This window comes from Primulina huaijiensis, chromosome 13 (genome assembly GCF_012295235.1).
Source record: "Primulina huaijiensis isolate GDHJ02 chromosome 13, ASM1229523v2, whole genome shotgun sequence".
NCBI lineage: Eukaryota > Viridiplantae > Streptophyta > Magnoliopsida > Lamiales > Gesneriaceae > Primulina > Primulina huaijiensis.
This window is the reverse complement of record NC_133318.1, coordinates 3,303,532-3,326,704: the sequence shown is the minus strand read 5'-3', so window position 1 is coordinate 3,326,704 and position 23,173 is coordinate 3,303,532. Positions and strand designations below refer to the sequence as shown.

At 38.5% G+C, this 23,173-nt stretch overlaps 1 protein-coding gene across 2 annotated transcripts; it reads left to right on the top strand.

Moving 5' to 3' along the window:
* The first annotated feature begins 47 nt into the window (after nucleotides 1–47).
* LOC140991575 (DNA mismatch repair protein MSH2) lies at nucleotides 48–19,898 on the top strand. Of its 2 annotated transcripts, none has more exons than XM_073461605.1 (13): nucleotides 48–272; nucleotides 373–422; nucleotides 541–573; nucleotides 11,972–13,045; nucleotides 13,652–14,206; nucleotides 14,295–14,405; nucleotides 14,481–14,570; nucleotides 14,654–14,725; nucleotides 15,283–15,393; nucleotides 16,203–16,329; nucleotides 18,352–18,554; nucleotides 18,987–19,136; nucleotides 19,531–19,898. In XM_073461605.1, exons 1-13 carry the CDS (start codon nucleotides 224–226, stop codon nucleotides 19,729–19,731), a joined length of 2,826 nt encoding a protein of 941 aa, XP_073317706.1. In that variant the 5' UTR covers nucleotides 48–223; the 3' UTR covers nucleotides 19,732–19,898. The 2 variants fall into 2 exon arrangements, with proteins under 2 accessions (XP_073317706.1, XP_073317707.1); XM_073461606.1 differs by lacking the exon at nucleotides 19,531–19,898 and adding an exon at nucleotides 19,209–19,473.
* The last annotated feature ends 3,275 nt before the right edge of the window (nucleotides 19,899–23,173 follow it).

Sequence of the window (23,173 nt, the reverse complement as noted above, 5' to 3'; positions counted from 1 at the left end):
AATGTACTAAAACTATATTATATTATGATATTAGGCATAAAAAAATTTATGTTAATTTGCGGAAGACAAAAGAACAGCCCGACTATTGCAGCCTGCGTGAAAGAGACCCCCGCCAACTCCTCCCCTCTTTCCCGCCAATAGCTAAACCCGAAACTCATACATACGATTCTTTATCCGCAATTTTCCACTCAGCTCCGGGAGACTGCTGTTGCTGCAAGAACAAATGGACCAGGATTTGGAAGAACAGAATAAGCTTCCCGAGCTTAAACTTGGTACAATTGCACTTTTTTTAATCTTCTTTTTTGGCTCAGTTTGTCGACATTCTTGTTTCTCCTTTAACACCGGTGCGAATTTGGGTTTAATGTATGCTAGATGCCAAACAAACTCAAGGGTTTCTTTCATTTTTCAAAAGACTACCTAGGGTAAGCGATTCTTGCTTTCTTTTTTTTTAGTAAGTGTATTGTGAATTTTCATTGTGATAAATACTGTAATATTGGGAAAAAAATGGTTGAAGCAGCTTTTATCTTCTCCATTTTGCAGGACCCTAGAGCTATTCGGTTCTTCGATCGTCGGGTTAGTTGCCCTTCTGCCCCCGTTCTTTTTCATGGGCACTCAGCATAGATGCTTTTGACTATGTTGATTTGATAAGAAATGAAAAAGGCTTTTGCTTGTATAGTTCTTCTCATAGGTTTACAGAGCAATACAACGCATTATATACAAAAACAAAGTAAACTAAAAGGGAAAGATCCTATACACAAATGGAAAAGATAAAATGCAATCAATCAGACTAATAATGTAGATTAGATTCAAGGATTAACAAACAAATATCTTCACCCGTATCTTCAGTTTAGGGAAAGATAATCATATCAATGATCTCTCCAATTTCTCCAATAACCCTTCCTCAAGTTGGCATGTGAAGATTGCGAACATCCATCTTGAAAAAATAAGGCACAAAAAAAGTATCAGCAACAAGAGCTTTAGTGAAGACATCAGCAGGTTCTTGCGATCGAATATGCTTGGCGTTAATGCAACCTTGTTGGAGCTTTTCACGAACTATATGGCAGTTGATCTCGATATTCTTTTTTGTGAGTTCATGACAAGTTGGATTGACAACTATGTGAAGGGTGGGTTTGTTGTTCCAATAAATTTGAGCTGGTTGTGTATGAGAAACCCCTTAATCTGCAAGAAGGCAGCACGACCACGTAAAGTCACAGCATGTAGTTGCCATTTCTCGATATTCAGCTTTGGCAGATGATCGGGACACCATCGATTGCTTCTTATATTTCCAAGAGATGGGTGATTGTCCAAGCAAAACACTGTACCCTGTAATAGATCGTCTTGTATCACAACACCCTCCCCAATCAGAGTCCCAATAAGCATGTAATTGCATGTCACTAGAAGCGGAAAAGATTATTCCTTGACCTGGATTGCTCTTCAAATAACGAAAAACTCGAGTGGCAGCTGAATAATGAGATTGACCAGGCTTGTCAAGAAATTGATCAAGGATTTGCACACTGTAGGTGATGTTTGGTCTAGTGACAGTTAAGTACAATAAACTAACAACTAATCGTCGATAGCGAGTAGCATCAATCAAAGATCTCTATCTGTTTTGCTAAGGTTCAGATTTTGTTCCATGGAAGTTTTTGAAGGTCGGGACCCAAGGTGGTCAAATTCCTCAAGGAGGTCCGGAGCATATTTCTTTGACTTCGATAAATCCCTTTCTCAGAGCGTGCACCTCGATGCCGAGAAAATATTTTAACTTTCCGAGATCTCGCAGTTTGAAATGATTATGTAAAGTTTCCTTTACTATCATGATACATGTGAGATCAATGCCCGCGATAAGAATGTCATCAAGATAGACAAGGAAGGCCCTGAAATAATTATTCAGGCTTTATTGAAATAAAGAATATCTGCCTTTGATTGTGTGTATCCTGCTTCATTCAAAGTGGTTGAGAGCTTGGCAAACCACTGATGCGATACTTGCTTGAGGTTGTAAAGAGACTTGTGTAGTTTGCAAACTAAATTATTTGTTCTCGGCTGCTTGAATCCCAGTGGAAATTGTATATACACCTCATCATGGAGATCTCCATTAAGAAATGCATTGCTAATGTCAAGTTGGTGAAGGTGCCAACTGTATCTTGCAGCTATAGCTTGAAGACAGCGCGTGGTTGTGAGCTTTGCAACGGGTGCAACAGTTTCTTGATGATCTATCCCTTCTTGTTGGTTATACTGTTATGCTGGTTCAAAGAAGTGTAAATCGTGACAGAAAAGTGCCTCGATGATGATGATCAAGTGAAAGAACATAATATAATGTGCATATAACGGTAGAAAGCAAATAATCCCCAGAGAGAACACTGTAATTTCCCCTGGCAACAGCCACTGTGCAACAATAACAAATATGCTGAATAATTAACTCTCTTCTCCCCCACTCCCTTTTATTCCCTATGCCCCACGTGTTTTCCTAATTGTGCCTTAGGCCTCCTAGTGCATACAAATCTGATTTTGGGCTTTTATTTATCATCTAGGCCCGTGACAATATCCCCCCCCTCAGTGCTAGCCTTGTCCTCAAGGCTAAACTCTGGAAACTGGGTTGAGAATTCAATTGCGTTTTCCCAAGTTGCCTCGTTCAATGCTTTGCCCTTCCATTGAATGAGAACTTGCAGCCTCTGCTCTCCTCCCTTGCCCGTGTATCGCCTGGCCAACACCTTACTGGGTTCAAACTTCATTGTTAAGTCTGTCTCCTGCACCTGGGTAAATTTTGAGCCTGTTTGTTCCCCCTACTGCCTTCTTCAGCAAGGATGCGTGAAAAACCGGATGTATCCGTGATCCTTCCGGAAGTTGTAACCTGTATGCCACAGTACCCACGTTCTTCAGCACCTGGAAGGGACCATAATATCTTTGAGGCAGTTTTTGAAATATGTGACGACAGACCAATTGCTGTCTATGTGGTCTCAGCTTCAGATATACCATGTCCCCCACTTGAAAGGACACATCTCTCCGATGAGCATTTGCATGTTTAACCATCCTTTGTTGAGCACGGTTGAGGTTATATTTAAGTTGCCTTGATAACTCATCTATGTCACTCAATTCCGGCCCACTGCTGCCACCTTAATCTCCCCTAGTAAAAACGATGGCCCGAGGCTTTTCTTCCGTAAACCACTTCAAATGGTGTCATGCCAGCTGAGTTTTGGTAACAATTATTGTACCAGAACTCAGCCCAATTAATGCAGCTTGCCCAATCCCTTGGCTGCTCTGATGAAAAACACCGCAAATAAGTCTCTAAACACCTATTCACAACCTCAGTTTGGCCATTTGTTTCCGAATGATTGGCCAAACTCATGGCCAACTTTGTCCCCATGGCTTTAAACAACTCCGACCAGAATCCACTCGTGAAGACGACATCGCGGTCACTGACAATGGTTTTAGGGATGCCATGTAAACGCATCACATCCTTCGCAAAAATATCAGCTACCCCTTTAGCCTTAAATGGATGTTTAAGCGGTATGAAGTGGCCATATTTAGATAGACGGTCCACAACTACAAATATAACCTCATAGCCTCTGGACTTTGGCAACCCCACGATGATATTCATTGATATCTCTTCCCAAATGGCCATTAGAATGAGAAGCGGCTGCGATAGTGCTTGGTATTTTTGTTTTTGACACACATCACATTCAGCCACCCACTGACACATGTCTCTTTTCATCCCTACCCAATAAAAATTATCCGCCACTAGTCTCAATGTTCAGAATGCCCCTGAATGACCCCCCCTTGGGGTGCAGCGACACTCCTCCAACACCTTCTCTACCCATTTTGATCCCTTAGGTAGCACGAGCCTGTTTTTGTGCAACAAGCTACCATTCCATAGAGTGCAAGGACCATCCATTTCCCCTCCATTTTCCAATTTATTTATCACTGTTTTTAACGTAGGATCACCAGATAGAGCCAATTTGATTTCTTCCACTTCCAACCACACTGGCATTGAAATACTATTCAGTTCAACCTTCTCCTCTCTTCTAGATAATGCATCTACTGCTCCATTGTTCACCCCTGGTTTGTATTTAACCTCGAACTCATACCCCATTAACTTTGCTAACCAATGTTGCTGGTTGGGTGTTGTTACTCGCTGCTGGATTAAGTTTCGCAGTGATTTATGGTCCGTCATCGCTACAAACTTCCTCCCCAATAGATATGGCCTCCAATATTGAATCGCTAACACCAGGGCCATCATTTCCTTTTCATAGGTGGACTTAGCCAAGGATTTGCTGAAATAAGTGATTGGCCTACTCTCATGTGATAATACTGCTCCAATATCCCTTCCCAATGCATCACACTCAATTACAAAGTCTTTCTTGAAGTCTGGCAGCCTCAGAACAGGGGCTGAACTCAGCGCCATTTTTAATTCTTCGAATGCTTTGGCCGCTTCTTCATTCCGGCTGAAGTTCTTCTTCTTAAGGAGCTCGGTCAGGGGCTTAGCAATTTCGCCATAGTCGCGAATGAATTTTGCGATAATACCCTGTTAGCCCAAAAGTCCCCTGACACACTTGATGTTGCTAGGTTGTGGCCATGATTGGGCACTGCCCACCTTCTTCTGCCCCACTGCCACCTCATTTTCCAATATCATATGCCCCAAATGCTCAATTTCTGTAATCCCAAACCAGCACTTTTCTTGTTCAACAGCAGCATTTCCCCCATCAAAATCTCCAACACAATCTGTAGGTGATACAAATGTTCATCCCATTTGCTACTATAGATTAACATGTAAAAAAAAAAAAAACAACACAAACTTTCGCAAATGAGGCCTCAACACGTCATTCGTAGTAGCTTGAAATGTTGAGGGCGCATTTTTGAGTCCAAACGGCGTTAATGTGTTTGAAAGGCAGTCTTGGCCACATCCTTGGGTCACACCCACCCCGATCTTAAATCCAACTTAGAAAAGTAAACCGCCCCATGCAACTCATCCATCAACTCTTCAATCACTGATGTTGAGTATTTATCAGGGATTGTGATTTGTAATGTTGTTTAAGGCTCGGTAATTCACACAGAATCGCCAACTACCATTTTTTTTGGGCCAAAATGACAGGGCTTTAATAAGGGCTATTGCTTGGCTGAATAATCCCGGCAGCAAGCATTTCTGTCACCAATTTTTCTATTTTGTAAACCCACTTACATTATATTGCCATTTTATTCGGTGGCAAGGGTGCAAGTGTCTATGTTTGGTTGGCCTCCAAGGTTTTGATCTCCTTTGTCATTGCCTTGCTCCGGTTCTCATCAAGCATAGCCTGTTTAAAGCTTTTGTGTTCTGCTGTGGACAAAATGGGTGCTAAAAAAGATCGATGTGAAATAGAGAATGAGTCATGATAAAAATTTATTTAACAGATGAGAGATGCTTACTTGACAAGAAGAAGACCCTGGAGATGGCAGATTACAAATGGTCAACTCACAACGGTAGTCCTTCAGATAGGATGGGAGGCATGTCTCACGTTTTGATCGCCTAATTGTTGGTTGAGGGCAAGCAGGTTAAAGATCAGGTTTTGTGTTTCTGAATATTTGGGTTTGACACTTGAAGTCTTTTCATAAGTTGATTCTGATTCCTCCACTGGTAATGGCACAATTGGAGTGTTTGGTAATCCATTGGCATTATTGCTAGAGGGAAAAACATCTTCAAGAAATTGAACGTCTCTTGAAACAAAAAATCTTTTGGCGTTCAAATCATACAGCTTGTAACCTTTCTTTGCATATGGATAACCAAGGAAAACACATTGGAAGACCCTTGAATCAAATTTGTTTTGGTAGCACTAGTCTTAGTTGCAAAGCACAAACAACTAAACACTCTTAAATGAGAATAAGAGGAATGGATCCTAAAAGTAACTCATATGGTGTCTTTCATGAAAGAGTAGGGGTAGGACTTGTTTCTTTTGGATCACTAGTATTAGTTGCAAAGCACAAGCAACCAAACACTCTTAAATGAGAATAAGAGGGAATGAATCCAAAAGTAACTCATATAGTGTTTTTCCAGAAATAATAGGGATAGGATTTGTTTCATTTGGAGTCAGGCTTACTTCCCGGGAGAAGAACTAGGACCTTTTGGTATTTGATAATGATAATTCATTGCATCTTTTGGTCAGTTTGGCTAGAACGGAACAAAAGAATTTTCACAGACGCATCAGAGTCTAGGGGCGAGGTTTGGGAGAAGATAAAATTCAGAGTTGCCATTTGGACGACAAAGTTGCCAGAGTTTAATCACCTTTTTATATCAGATCTAGTTAGTGATTGGAAATTTATTTACAGCTAACGATAGTGTAGCTGTAGCAGTCGTTGTGGGGTGTTTAGCGGACTTCTCATCCGCCTTTTTATAACTTTTTCTACTATTATAATAAAATTATCGTTTCAAAAATGAAAAAAAGAATCGGAAGGTTGGCTTGAAAACGCAAGGCTCCAGCAACATTAAGCAAATGACCATGTTTTCTCTCCACAACCCTATTTTGTTCCCAGTTTCCATTGATGAGATCTCGTCAGTTCATGGATGATTTCTCTATGTTGATAAAATTCTTTCATGTCAAATTCGTAAACATTATCTGAAAGAATTATTTTGATCTTCTTGCCATTGAGTTTCAACTATAGTAAAATGAGGTGTGTTTCAGTTTTATTTTTTTATGAGAAAAGTCCAGGTACTCCTCATATGATCATCGACAATCGTAAAAAATTAATATGAGCCCCACTAAAAGATGGTGCATGGTATTTGGCCCAAATGTCACAGTGAATCAAATAAAAAAGAACAACAGATGTTTTATTACTCAAAGTAAAAAAAAGACGAGTTTGTTTAGCAAGAGGACAAACTTTACATGGTCGAATTTCAACAGAAGAACTCAGACCAAGGATCTATTTGAAAATTAATTTGACTAAACTAAAGCTGGGGTGCCTTAAACGCTGATGCCCTAAGGTAGGATCTGAAGAAGCTGTGACTTGGGAACAACCAGGTGTATCCAAAAAAGACTTCAAGAAGAACATGACATTATGTAATCTACCCGCTCCAGTTGTCTTCTTCGAGCCAACAATTCTTGATCACTGCTCTGTTAAGAATGCCCCCTTCATCTGGATGTTGTCTATTAATCTTCTCCTTCTTCAAAATATTAAGTTGAAAAGAACGAGACTGAAACTTTTGAATCTGATTCATGTGTGACGGTTCCAAAGCTTCCTTATTCCCTTCAAATAATTTAGAGAGATGAGCTGTGAATCGTTTCCAGCCCCATAGATCTTTGCCACTCGGAATGATGATACGCTACCTTGTTCCATGTTGCTGAATATTTATTGACTCCAAAAAACTTCCATTGTTATTTCTAAACTTTTGGAAAGTTAGCACAAAGTTGCTGCCCCTATATCGTCCAAAAACCGAACCTGAATTACAATTTCTAATGCAATCCCATATTAAAGAGACTTAAAGAATCTGGCCGACTAGAATCGGGAAGTGATGAGTGATAAAAAGAGACTTTTCATCTTTCTAGATGCCAATAAATCCACGGTCGGCGACGGTGGGCTGGGTGGCAGTGGTCGGGGGGAGTTAAGTTGACATTGAAACTTGGCACACATAACACGTTTTTCAATATGATATTTGGAGTTAAATGGACAATGCCAACGTGAGTTATTGATGCCTTTGAAAATTGCATTATTTGGTAACTGAACACTTGTACAGTAATTTGAAGTGATGAAAAAAATAATGAAGGAGAAGACACAATGTGATCAGTAGCACCGGAAACAATAATCCAAGTTATGTTGTTGGGGGATGAGATAATTTTTAAAGCAATACCTGACATATTGCTTTGTCGTAGGAGAACTTCCCTGGGAACCAATTGGAGTCAAAATTTGTTGCTATTGTTCTGGTGTAAACGGGAAAACCTGAGAAGTGGATGGAGCAGCAGAAGCTTGGCTGATAGACACTTGATTTGGAAGGGAGCGTTGTTGATTTGGTCCTTTGTACGGTTGATTTGGTTTCTTGTATACCACTTCGTATACCACAAGTATGTACTGTTTTGACAATCTAATAGAGGAATTGGATCTGCACGACCCTCCTCTACTGAATGCTAAGTTTACTTGGTCAAACTTCCGGGCTAATCCAATATGTTGCAGACTTGATAGGTTTTTTATATCAGGGGGTTGGAAAGACATCTTCCCTTCGTTCAGACAAACGGTGCTACCGAGAATTACATCGGATCACCACCCCATTTTGTTGGACACTGCGAAATTGAGATGGGGTCTTTCACCGTTCAGGTTCGAGAATGCTTGGTTGTTGCACCACAAATTCAAAGAGGAGGTTGCAGCATGGTGGAATACAGGTAGCACGCAGGGATGGGAGGGTTATCGATTCATGACTAAACACAAAGAAATAAAAATAAAAGTCAAAAAATGGAACATTGAGGTCTTCGGTGATGTGAATATCAGAATTTCGGAGCTGCAAAACAAAATTGCGCAGTTGGACGAAAGAGAGGCGCAAGGAAATTGGTCTGCTAACTTACAAGAGCACCGAAGAGAGGCTAGATGTGAGCTGGAAACTTTATACATCCAAAAATTTCAAATGGAGAGCCAAAAAGCTAAAGTGAAATGGCTCAAAGAAGGGGACCAAAACACTAAGTTTTTCCACTCATTGTTGACTGGCCGAAGGAATAGAGCAATGATCGATAAGATAGAGTTGGAGGATGGGTCGGTGGTTTTAGAAGAAGAAGAGATTGAGAACAAAATAGTTGGTTTTTAAAAACATCTATATAGGGCATCGGAAGGTGACGGTACGAGTATTGAGGGGTTGGAGTGGAGGCCAATAGATTCAGTCGAGGCAGAACAATTGGAGGTGAATTTTTCGGAGGAGGAGATCAAACGAGCGGTGTTTGATTGCGATAGTTTTAAAGCACCGGGCCCGGATGGTTTTACATTGGCGTTCTACCAGAGGAATTGGGAAACAGTTAAAACGGATCTTATGAAAGTTTTCGCTGAATTCTTTGAGGGAGGAATTGTCAATGGATCTACGAATGAAAACTATATCTGCCTTATACCAAAGAAACAAGAAGCGATGAAGATTAGAGACTTTAGACCAATCAGTCTAACAACGAGTTTATACAAAATTTTGGCAAAAGTTTTGACAAACAGATTGAAGGTGGTAATGAGTAAGACAATAGCGGAGTCAATGCGCATTCATAAAAGGAAGACAGATAACTGATTGCTGTCTAATCGCCAACGAAGTTGTGGAAGAGTATAGAAGGAAAAAGAAAAAAAGGCTGGATATTGAAAGTTGATTTGGAAAAAGCTTATGATAATGTAGACTGGAGATTTTTTGATTTTGTGCTTAAAAAGAAAGGGTTTGGAGAAAAATGGAGGAAGTGGATTAAGGGTTGCATCTCTAATGTCTCGTTCTCGATATTCATCAACGGAAGAACTCGGGGGAAGTTTAAAGGGGAAAGAGGACTCAGACAAGGAGACCCATTATCTCCTTTCTTATTTAATTTAGTGATTGATGGACTGGGGCGGTTGGTAGATAAGGCCAAGGCGGATAATGTTGTAAGAGGACTCGTGGTTGGGAGGGATAAAATCGAAATTTCACACATCCAGTTTGCAGATGATACGCTCTTCCTTGTACAATCTGAAAGCCATTTGATGGAAGCGGTGGAGATATTGAAAGTGTTTTGCATGAAATCAGGACTTAAAATTAACTTCGAAATAACAGCAATTTTGGGTTTGAACTACTCGGATGAGGATGTTGATAGGATGGCAATAACAATTGGGTGTAAGAAGGAGCAATGGCCGATTAAGTATCTTGGGGCACCTCTGGGAGGTAACCCGATGAAAATGGAATTCTGGGAACCCGTTGTTTCAAAAATGGCAAAAAAGTTGGCAAGTTGGAAAAAGTCATTTCTATCAAAAGGAGGTCGGTTAACATTGATCAAATCGGTACTAAGTGCCATGCCGACTTATTTTATGTCCCTTTTCAAGGTACCTAATCGAGCAGCACATCTTATGGAAAAATTGACGAGGGACTTTTTGTGGGATGGACCCGATGGGGAGACGCACTTTCACGTTGTTAGTTGGGAACAAGTGTGCAAGCCGAAAGAGAGGGGAGGTCTTGGTTTGGGTAACATACGGTTGAGAAATTTGGCCCTTTTAGGTAAATGGTGGTGGAGATGCGCAGTGGAGCAAGAATCTTTGTGGAAAAAAGTTTTGGCAAGCATTTATGGGATTCAAGAAAATGGAAGCGAGGCGAGGAACTCCACTTTGAGAAGCCCTTGGAAATTTATCTCTCGTCCTTACTCGACTTGTCATCAGTTGATTGGCACGGTGCTTAAGGGGGGGGAATTTCCTCCGCTTCTGGGAGGATAGGTGGGTGGGTTTGTTGCCATTCAAAGAGCGGTTTCCTAATATTTTCCGTCTTTCATTGTCGACTAACAAGCCAATCAATCACTTTTATTTTTTCGATGACTCTCAGGGTGTATCTAACTTTCAGTGGGATGTGCGGTTCAGAAGAGGTTAAACAACATAGAGTTGGGAGAGTTCAGTGATCTTTTAGGTGTCTTAGAATCAGTTAGGTTGTGCGTGGGGTTAGTGGATATTCGGGTTTGGTTAGGAGATCCTTCTGGTGCCTTTTCGGTCTCATCTCTTTACGAATCTTTTTTCTCAGTCAACTCATCTCGTGACTTTCCATACTATCCTAACATCTGGCAAGTTTCAATACCACTAAAGGTAAAGGTGTTTTCTTGGATTGTGGCTTTGGGAAAATTGCAGACTTGTGAAGCGGTGCAAAAACGAAGGCCGGGCAGTGTATTATCACCCCAATGGTGTACTCTATGCAAGGAAACCGGGGAGAACCAAGATCATATTTTGTTGCATTGTTCATACACGACTAGAATATGGATCAAAGTTATGCATCAACTTCGATTCGAGTGGACTTTCCCAAGCGGATCGAAAGACATGTTTCTCATGGAACCGGGATTCCTAAAAGGGAAGGGACTTCATAAATTTTGGTACATAGTTGTCCATTGCATCTTTTGGTCAATCTGGATGGAGCGCAACAATAGAATCTTCAGGGATAGAGATGACTCGTGGGAAGATCGATGGGAGAAGATCAAATTCAGAGTGGCTAGTTGGACGATCGTTTTACCGAAGTTTCAGCATATGACGGTCTCGGACATTGTTAGAGATTGGAGTTTTCTTTATTGTTAGCAAATACATGATAGACTGCTATAGGATTTCCACAGTCGAGTGTGAACTTTCATGTTGAGCAATGTGGACCGCTCATCCACTAAATTTGTAAACTCGTTTAATATTATAATAAATCTTAGTTTCTAATCAAAAAAAAATTTGGTCTCAAGAACGTTACCTCTTTGGTACCATGATAAGAAATGAAAAAGACTTGGCTTTTATATTTCTTCTCAGAGTTTTACTGAGCAATACAAATCATTATATACAAAAACAAAGTAAAATAAATGGGAAAGATCCTATACACAAATGGAGAGAGAAAATGCAATCTATCAGGCTAATAATATAGATTAGATGCAAGGATTAACAAACAAATATCTTCACCCGTATCTTCAGTTTAGGGAAAGATAATCGTATCAATTATCACACCAATTTCTCCAATATGATTGAAATATGAAGAAGGTTGTAAAGAATCTCCTTTGGCTTCTTCATCAGATAAATGGGTTTCAACCATGGTCAATTTTTAGGGGAATGAAGATTGCTTGCTATTAAAGATTATTGCAGCTATTAGATGAATTGCGGGTGCTGAGATAATAATTGTTTTAATTAGTCAGGCTTACTTTTAAAAGCACTGATTTAGTAATTACTTATCTCACCAAATTTTACATTCTCAGTTATTAGTAAAAAATTTAAAGCAGTTTTCTTTAGCTTGACTGTCTTATCTTACAATTAACTGGCAACTTGTGGATTACAATGCTTGAGGACTAAAGTAACTTGCACTCTACTTTTCCAGGATTATTATACAACCCATGGTGAGAATGCTATTTTCGTTGCAAAGACCTATTACCACACTACAACTGCTTTGCGCCAGCTAGGAAGTGGATCTGATGCCATTTCTAGTGTTAGTGTGAGTAAGAACATGTTTGAAACAATGACCCGAGACCTTCTTTTGGAAAGGACCGATCACACTCTTGAATTGTACGAGGGCACAGGAGCAAATTGGCGACTAGTGAAGAGTGGAACCCCTGGAAATTTGGGGAGTTTTGAAGACATTCTGTTTGCTAATTATGACATGCAAGATTCCCCTGTAATTGTGGCTATTGCACTGAATATTCGGGAAAATATACGTAATGTTGGTTTGAGCTATATTGATCTAACTAGAAGGATACTCGGTCTGGCTGAATTTCCTGATGATAGTCACTTCACAAACGTGGAGTCAGCTATTGTTGCTCTAGGATGCAAAGAATGCCTTTTGTCTGAAGAGATTAATAAATCTAGTGAATATAAACCGTTGATGGATGCATTTTCCAGGTGCGGTGCAATGATAACTGAAAGAAAGAAAACTGAATTTAAAGTAAGAGATTTGGTACAGGATCTTTGCAGGCTTGCGAAAGGGTCTCATGACTCAGTAAGAGATCTGCTCTCTGAATTTGAAATCTCACCGGGTGCCCTTGCATGTATTATGTCTTATGTAGATTTACTTGCAGACGAGAGTAATTATGGTAACTATACGGTCCAAAGATACGATTTAGATTGTTACATGAGATTAGACTCTGCTGCTATGAGGGCGCTAAACGTGTTTGAGAGCAAAACAGATGCTAACAAAAACTTTAGCTTATTCGGCCTTCTGAATAGAACCTGTACTGCTGGAATGGGCAAGCGTTTACTTCACTTGTGGCTGAAACAACCTTTGTTAGATGTAAATGAGATAAACTCTAGGCTGGATTTGGTGCAAGCTTTTGTTGAGGACGGCGCCATTCGCCAAGATTTAAGGCAGCAATTGAAAAGAATTTCAGATATAGAGAGGCTTATCTGCTGTCTTGAGAAGAAAAGAGCAAGTTTGGTGCATGTGGTTAAGCTTTACCAGGTATTTTCTATTTCTTTGATGTATACTTGAACAATGGTGATGCAGCCGAATACTGCATCCAATGAATTTCAAAATTTTTTGACTTCATGGTAAACAACTGAAAGAAAAGTGAAATTGCCTTTTGGAAGGTATGATTGAGGTAACACAACTGTTAATAAGGTAGATCGTTTGAAGTCTAATTGCAAAAGCTATCAGTGCGGTTATATCTTGACGAACTAGCCACACTCTTTACCTATCATGAAGGTTCTGTCTGATCTCATCTCTTTGCTTAGGCTATTAGTAAAATGGAGCAACTTCTTTCTGGAATAAAAAAAGTCCTCCTTTCGCTTGCTTTAAGACGTCTTATTTCTTTCTGGATTTTATGGAAGTAAGCACTTTCTTTCTACTATATACTGTTGTACAAAAGGGATTCCTTATGTCAGTCTGTCCAAAATGCTCAGTTGCACTAGCAAGATAAATTCTGAGATTTTTTTACCCGTAAGTTAATAATTTGATCATTAGCATAGAAACTATTAGGTTGTAATGCTTATCATTCTTTATCTCAACTATTATAACTTTTTCACTGCACATAAATTTATTTGTTTGTCACTTTTTCATGAAATACAGTCGAGCATCAGGCTGCCATACATCAAAAGTGCATTAGAGCAGTACAGTGGCCAGTTTTGTTCACTGATCAGAGAAAGGTATTTGGATACCCTAGAAAAATGGACAGGAGATGCTCATTTGAATAGGTTCACAAGTCTTGTGGAAGTTGCAATTGACCTTGATCAACTAGAGAATGGAGAATACATGATTTCAGCTGACTATGATTCACAATTATCTGTTTTGAAAAGTGAGCAAGAGTCTCTGGGACAGCAGATACATGAATTGCACAGAAATGCAGCTAACGATCTTGATCTGGCCCTCGATAAAGCTCTGAAACTAGAAAAAGGCACACAATATGGACATGTCTTTAGAATTACGAAAAAAGAAGAACCGAAAGTAAGGAAGAAGCTAAATACCCATTTTATTATTCTTGAAACTCGAAAAGATGGGGTAAAATTTACCAATACCAAGCTTAAAAAACTCAGTGACCAATACCAAAAGGTGGTTGAGGAGTATAAGAACTGCCAGAAAGAATTGGTTGCAAAGGTAGTTCAAACTGTTGCTACCTTTTCTGAGGTATATGTTGCTGAATGCTTGTAATCTCTCCCAGCCATTTTACAAAAATTTCGCCATTATTGTCATTTGTGTTGATTTCTTTTTACAGGTTTTTGAAGGAATAGCTGGGCCTATATCTGAATTAGATGTTTTACTTGGTTTTGCTGATTTGGCTGCTAATTGTCCGACTCCCTACACACGACCTAGTATCAATCCACCAGTAAGAGTTAGTTAATCATCCTAACTCTTTTGTGAAGAAATTGTAACAGGATTTTTCCAATTTCTTACTTGTCAGGATATGGGAGACATTATTTTAGAAGGAAGTCGGCATCCTTGTGTTGAAGCACAAGACTGGGTGAACTTTATCCCAAATGATTGCAAGCTAGTAAGTTCTTGTCCTCTGCGGACAACCTATCTTTAGCAGCCTATGCTCAGATTTTTCATGTAGTACTTTGTTTTTGTTTCCAGATCAGGGAAAATAGCTGGTTCCAGATTATCACAGGGCCTAATATGGGTGGAAAATCAACTTTCATACGACAGGTTGGTAAAAAATTCTTGTTTAATCTGCATATCAAAGAAGTACTTACTGGAGCATTTATAAGCATTATTCATGAGAACTAAGGGATTAAACTAAACTTTTAAGATCGGCATTGGGGTTAGTCCTAACTTCCTTGAATTGTTTAGAGTTAACTCTTATTGACCTTGATAAGACAAAGCATGGACTTTGTCCACAGGTCTGGTAATGCAGGTGAAAAGTTCCTTGGAGAAGGTGGTGTTAAACTATCAACTGTAGGATGCTATGTATACTGTTTACATGCAAGTGCACATCGGTGTAAATGACTAAAGATGTCTAAAAATAATTTATGATCATGATTTCCCTTGTTTAAGTATGATGAAAAAATGGGGCTTCTCTATCTCCTTTATAATCACATCAGCTCAATGTGTTTTAGCAAAACCAAAAAATTCATTCTCCTAAATTTGAACTGTACCCATAAATCATCTTTTACAATTATTTCAAGAGTGCCTGATGCATCGCATGTGATTAAAGGCTGCTTGCTTACTGAAATTAGGCTGTACTGAGTTTTATTTATACACAGGTTGGCGTGAATGTTATGATGGCACAAGTTGGTTCCTTTGTCCCATGTGAAAGCGCTAGCATTTCTATTCGTGATTGTATTTTTGCTCGAGTGGGTGCTGGTGACTGCCAGGTAATTTTAATCTGATAAGAAATGAAATTGTTGAAGTTGGTTAAATTCTTGAAGATTTTGTTTGGTGTGACTGTTGTGATGTATCTTATTATCACCTATTCATCCATGACTGTGAATAGACTTACAGTTGTCGGCATGGTTGTCAGGAGTTGGGGATCATGGGATTTAGTGGCGCCGCAGTTTTTTCAGGAAGCTGCAATCACATTCTTTTAGTGTCAAATTAGTTTCTTCAGAGATATAGTTTAAATGGAAAAGATGAAAGTTTAGATTATGATTTTTACATATGTTATTTTGGCTTTGGTGATAAGTTGGAAGAAGTGCTTTGTTAGGATGACTTGATTTGATTTGACTTACATACCACTTTAATAGTTTGAATATCAATTCCGAGTTCCTCGTTGACTCACTGTTGAAAACACTTTTTGGGTTTTAGATATTTATTTATCATTCTTCAATCATTATAACATTCTAGACAACGTCATACCTTCTATATTTTCATCTCTATGATTAAATTGTGTTTACATCCCTATCAACTTATTGACTTCTGATCATTGATGATCTGGTTGTGTGTCAACTGATCCCCATGCACATATGCACTCACACATGCACACAGAATAGAGAAAATATTTTGATAAGTAAAAGGCAATTGCATCTTTACAATAAGGAACCCAAATGACTTTCACTTGCTTAGCTTAAACTATTAAATCCCCCAGTATGTGCAAATGCATGTTTTGTGTGACAGAAGGATGTATATATTTATATTTCATTTGTTTAACATATCTTCATTCCGCCTCTTTGTCTCCCTTGTATAGATGCGTGGAGTTTCGACTTTCATGCAAGAAATGCTAGAGACTGCATCAATCTTGAAAGGAGCTACAGACAAGTCTTTAATAATAATTGATGAGTTAGGTCGTGGCACATCAACATATGATGGATTTGGTTAGTCTTTCACTCATCTGCATCTTTGTTTGTTAATTTTTTACTCATCTTTTTTTTTATTTCTCTATATTGTACTAGTATTTGGTAATATGATCGATGTGTTTAAGTTTTATGGCCCTTTTCCCAATAAATATCCTGTTGGGATTGTTTTATTTGCTGGCGCAGAAGTGTATTACAATAATTAGAATGGGTAATTACAATTGTGCATGACTATGAAATGTGATTCTTGCGGAAAATTTCTTTTTTTGGGTGAATGTGCATAAATAGGTGTGAACATAACAAAATAATAGAAGGAAAATAAGAAGTTAGCGGGAGCAAATTAACTCTAATAATCTCAGAATTTTCATTCATTTGCTTATATCTTTTATCACACATGTCCAATGGCATACCACCCACTTTTCCGCACAATGTTGCAATTGTGCCACACCTACACACATGGAGGACAATGGAACGTCTATATTTTTTATATTTATTAATGCATGTGAGCTTTATCAACAAGAAAGGTAAATGCTTTTAGTTAATGGATCACTTTGGATGCATTTGACAGTGAATTATCAGATGCAACATGTGAGGCCCGGGGCCGAAGAGGGCGGGGGGTGATCGCCGGTGCCATGAGGTTGTACGGACAATGAGCGGCTCCTGGCAGGCTTCTAGGTGAAGGGAACATGAATGAACCGATCTTACACCGGAAGGAGAGGGATTCCGAGACTGTTCAATGTAATGGACTGTACAGTTGAAGAGGGCTTAAAAGATTTGATATGTACTACTCATACCACGAAGGTGCATCTTCTTTTCGGTAGCTCATCACATAAGAACTCCAAAGTTAAGCGTGCTTGACTTGGGGCAATTCTTGGATGGGTGACCTCCTGGGAAGTTTCCTAGGGTGCGTGTGAGTGAGGACATAAGCACGCTGGAAAGACTCGTCTTGGTACAGTGAGGACAGTCGTCGAATCTGGGGCGTTACAGTTGGTATCAGAGCCGACCTCTCCTAGTACGGTGTGGGTTCGGGGACGAACCAAGCGGAAGCTGGTGGGCATGTGAGGCCCGGGGCCGAAGAGGGCGGGGGGTGATCGCCGGTGCCATGAGGTTGTACGGACAATGAGCGGCTCCTGGCAGGCTTCTAGGTGGAGGGAACATGAATGAACCGATCTTACACCGGAAGGAGAGGGATTCCGAGACTGTTCAATGTAATGGACTGTACAGTTGAAGAGGGCTTAAAAGATTTGATATGTACTACTCATACCACGAAGGTGCATCTTCTTTTTGGTAGCTCATCACATAAGAACTCCAAAGTTAAGCGTGCTTGACTTGGGGCAATTCTTGGATGGGTGACCTCCTGGGAAGTTTCCTAGGGTGCGTGTGAGTGAGGACATAAGCACGTTGGAAAGACTCGTCTTGGTACAGTGAGGACAGTCGTCGAATCTGGGGCGTTACACAACATATGGTGAAAGAGAGAGATTAGCAATCTTCTGTTTTTTCCATTTGAAAAATCTATGTAATTCTAGTCAAAGGGTAATGTAAAATGATAATAATTATATCTTAATACAATTTCACTTACTGGGACTTGGATAGCTTGCATGATTGACGCTGGTTGTGGATTGACTTGACATTCTATTGTAATTTGAGAATGACCATGATGTGCTAAATGAAGGATATGTTTTTGAGTTAAGTTACTATGAATGCTTTGTAGTTTGGTGGCTGAACTTGTTTTCCATATTCTGGTGCTCATATAAGGATTTGAATTCGCAGAGAATTTCACTGAAAATACATTGTTTGTAACTTTTATTTTTGTGGTTTCTAAAACACATTATTTGCAACATAAACTGATTAGTGTTTGATATGAATCATGTTTGTCCATTGATGCTCTCTTTTTTCCCTCATTGCAATGAATTATATCTTTTGTTTCATCTTGGCCCCTTTATATGGCTCCATCTTGGAGGATATTGCTAGCTAGCTTTTTCCTATTCAACTTTGTATTGCTAATGAACCCAACTTTGAAATATTGTGCTGTGGCAATTTCAGGTTTGGCTTGGGCTATTTGTGAGCACATAATTGAAGTTATAAAAGCACCTACCCTGTTTGCAACTCACTTTCACGAGTTGACTTCATTAGCTCATGATAATTCAGATGATAAGCTATCTTCAAGAAAGCATATAGGAGTAGCTAATTTCCATGTGAGTGCACACATTGACCAATCAAGTCGCAAGCTTACCATGCTTTACAAGGTGTCTTTCTCCCTCTCACACTCTACTCTGCCATTTTGTATTGATGTTCAAGCTGCGTTTGTTGATCATCTAAGTGATCAAGCTGTGTTTGTTGACAATCTAAGTGTGGAAAGCAATGATCGGTTTGATGCTGGATGATGAGTGTGATGTTCATGCCACTTGATGTGTTGATGTGCAGTCTAGTTGCTTTTATGATGCATTCATAATTAGCAGAAACCAGAATATCGGACTACATCAAAATTTATGTAAGGGCATCACAATATTTGTGTGTCTGCTACAAACATGAAACAAATTAAATATGGGCTCATTAGATGTAGATGGAGTAATTTGTTGTTTATTAATCTTCCGAGTTTAAATTGGGCTCACTTGCTATCAGTTCATGAAACAGTGTAAATGCATTTAACAATGTTCCTTGTGCTCTACTGTTCCAAGGTTGAACCAGGCGCCTGTGATCAAAGCTTTGGAATACATGTAGCAGAATTTGCCAACTTTCCAGAATGTGTTGTTGCTCTTGCCCGTGCAAAGGCTTCCGAGTTGGAAGATTTTTCGCCCGTGGAAGTTTTGCACCATGATGCAAAAGAGGTAAATCTTTAGCCATCATGAATGCAAATAGCAACAGCAAGAATTTGATTTATAAGTTTCTGGTTCCACTAGACAACTACTGTCCTGGTTCATAAAAACTCCACCGGATGATAGAAGATGATGAACCATTATTAGTGAAAAATGAAAAAGTTTGGGATAGAAGAGATGATACAGTACAAGAGGAAGTAACTCTTTGTCCTTCCATATATAACCGTTGCCGGTACTTTGAATGACCACACTTTTTCAATGTTCGGTTATTTCTGGGTTCTGTGGGATCATGCATATTTCGACATATAACCAACATACTATTTCTCCTAATTGCAAATGTCAACTGAGAAAATTGATGATGCAGTAGTATAGTTGTTGGTTCATCTAATTTTGTCCTGATATTCAGATTTTACCAAAACGGAAGCGAAAATGGGATTCTGATGATGTAAGTAGGGGTGCTGAACGAGCTCGCCAGTTCTTAAAGGACTTCTCTGAGCTGCCGCTGGACAAAATGGACTTGAAGCAAGCGTTGGAACAAGTTAACAACTTGAGAGATGGATTGGAGAAGGATTCAGTTAACAATTGCTGGCTCCAACAGTTGTTCTAGAAAATACCCAATTCAAACATCTCTTTTTTTTCTCTTTGGTTTTGTTGATCAGCTTGGATGCTACCACTCGAACCTGAAGCCATGCTGATACTGCGCTTGCTTGTGTTCCTTCTGTTGCTTATTAGTATATATGTAAGTAATATATGGTTATACCTTCTGATGCATTCGTCTAAACTTGCTATTACATTATGGTAGAGGTGCAAACTAACTAAACCGAGCTAATTATGTCATAATATGAGCTCGAGCTCAAGCTTCCATTTTTCTGTTTGAAGGTTAAAACACGACATATTTTGAGTTCGAGCTCTGCTATAATTGAAGTTTAAAGGAAACTCAATTTGTTTTATTGGATTAAGCTCTGTTAAGAAATTTTCAGATTCATATACGAGTTTTTAGATATGTAGTTTTTTTTGAATGTTTCTAAAATATTAAACAAATAATAAAACTTGTCCGTAATACAATAAAATGATTCTTTGCATGTCGGCTCAAGTGGAACATGACCTTGGTGTGGTTCTGCATAGATGAACAAAATTTAGAGGGGACAAGAGATGTTAATGATGTAGTCATTCTAATATTCAAGTCAGTACGGAAAAAAAACTTAAATATGCTATCTAAATAGTGTTGATTGATAGCAATGAGTGAACGTGGTTCGTAAAAACATTGTTATTCGTGGTCCGTACGATTGATTGTTGAGATTTGAGATTTGATTGATTTTCGCGAACACTGTTATATAAATATTCCCCAATCCTTTACTGATTCCGGTGTGCTTGCTCGAGCTTTGATGAGTTAATAGTAATTTGATTTGATTTTGATACATGCTCAGGGGAGGAACAATTAATTTGATATATTCACGACATGCATGTATTGCATAACATATATTATTTTATAGATACATATTGTATTTATTATAGTTATTTCAAAAGAGATGTTTGCTCACCCCAAGGGGACTGTTATTGTCTGTGTATGGACACTGACATATACAAAAAACAGGAGATTGTACTTATGGAGGAAGTCAGACTTAAGATTATTTGGTAGTGTATATCTCAATATATTTATAAATATATCGTAACATGTCCTGGAAATATGAGATGCTTGTGTATATTTATTTAATTGTATGAAAATGTTTTATAATGTGATGTGTTTAGACGAGAATTTATTATATACTATTTTTAGTATTATAATCACATTTGTCATATTTTGGAGTAATGTTAAATGAAAATTTTAAACTCTTTCACTATGATTAATTAACTCTAATTAACTTTTATGTTAATAACGTTTAAGAGTTAAGAGACCCACCGAAGTTACGTTCAACTCAAGTTGACCAACAAAGAATCACTTGACTTACCAGACCGTACCCGAGATATAAATTTTTGATTACATCATATTTGTATGTACATAAAACTTATGAAATATATTTAACACTTTATTATATTATATATTATTTATATACATTTTAATTGATGTGATGGAGGTTCAATATATTAATTAATTAATAAAATAAGCCAAAGATACAATGGCTCTAGCCTGTCAAGCACTCTTAAACATCTATATATAGATGTCTCTCTTATGTCCAATCTAAATTTTCATGTGTTTTCTCATTGAACTCTCTCATTTTATAGGATTATCATTACGCTCTTTGTTGAATTGAGCATCAGAGTGTAGGAGTGTCTATGCAGACAACCATTCGATGCCTCTTACGAGTGTTCGTCGCTTAGGCTTCTCCTTCATCGGGCGTGGGGGCTGCAATAACTCCTATTGTTCGGCCTCTATCATTACGTCTGTTAGACGTGCATTCAGGGTGTGAATTGGAGTCGGAGTGGTTACGCCAGAAACAACTTCGGCCTCCTCTAACTTTTGTTTGTCTGTGAAGAACTACACTGAAGTTCCGCTCAACTCGAACCGACCAGAAAAGAATCATAACTCACCAAATCGGACTCGAGATATAAATTTTTTGTTACATAATATTTGTATGTATATATTCATTATAATATTATTTTTTGAAGGATATATATTATTTTATTATATATGTATGAATATATGTATATATAATATATGTATTTTTATTAAATTTGCGCCCCATCTCTGTTAGGATCGGCTTTGACACCAACAAAGGTGTTTCAAACACAATATTCTCAATGAGTTGCATTAGAATGTATTCTAAGAATGTAAACACCGATTGATTAAATCGGGTTTGGTTTTTACACCAAACGAAAAATACTCGAAATAATCATTCGTTGAGAAAACTGAACAGTTTAAAATCTTTTAACTTGTGTGAACTGAATAACTGAAATAAAAGAGGATCAGTTCGAGCTTGTATCAGTTCAGTTATGGTGAGAACTGAACTGATATCAGCTCAACTGATAAAATCAGTTTCAAAGCAATAGTTAAACAGTTAAAGACACAAGATATGTTTATGAATGTTCGGAAACTTCAACTGCTCCTATGTCACCCCTCCTACACCTCGGGTAGAATCCACTAGAAGACTTTGATTTATACAACACCTTGTACCTCAGCTTAGGACTTACGCTACTGTTTAACTGAACTCCTAGTCTAGACTGAAGGAAACACCTTCAAGTCAACACTTTTTTAATGTCTATGTGTTAACGACTAGATACACAAGTTTAATGTCTTTTTGCAAGACTCACTCAGCTTTCAATAAGCTCAATTCTCTGTGTATATGTGAGTGATTGTGTGTGCGTGTGTGAGAACTGATCTATAAATACAACACGAAAGTGTTCTCACACACTGAGGGGATTGTGCCTCTAATCTAAACTGATAACACTATGAAGTGTTCCCTCAAAACTGGGCTGGTTGCTTCTTGTAAACTGATATGGATTATGCGTGCCCTTTCTTATCTGTGTTTATCCGCACACACTTGTTTTTCCACACATGTTTTCAATGATGGTCTTGATCTTGTATATATAGGAGCAATGTAACCGTACATCAAGACTCATCAAATATGTTCATTGCAGTTTGAATCCGTTCCTCGAAATTTGTGTCATGTACTTTCAAACATAACAAACTATTATTACATAGTAACCTCCTGTAAAGGGGGAGGAACTTTTTTAGCTACCTATAGTAGCCGAAATTACGATACACATAAACTAGAAAGAGAAAATATTACAATTTATTTGAAAGAAAATGAAGAGGTTGAGTGATGACTTCATCTTCCTTCTGTCTTAGTATTTATAGAAGCCCTTTGCGGATTTAAATTCTGGACTTCAAAATCTTGCGATAACGTTTCTTTATTGCCTTCCAGCTGTGGTTGGCATTATCTCTTGAGTGGGTGGCTGAGTGGTCCCACCATTTTTCTTGAGTTGTCTTTTTCTAGATCATTAATATGGAAACTTCTTCTTCTTCCATTTTTATCTCCTGGCATAAATAGTAGATATGTGTTTGGATCATATCTACTGAGATTTCATTCCCCGCTTCTTTTTATTTTTTA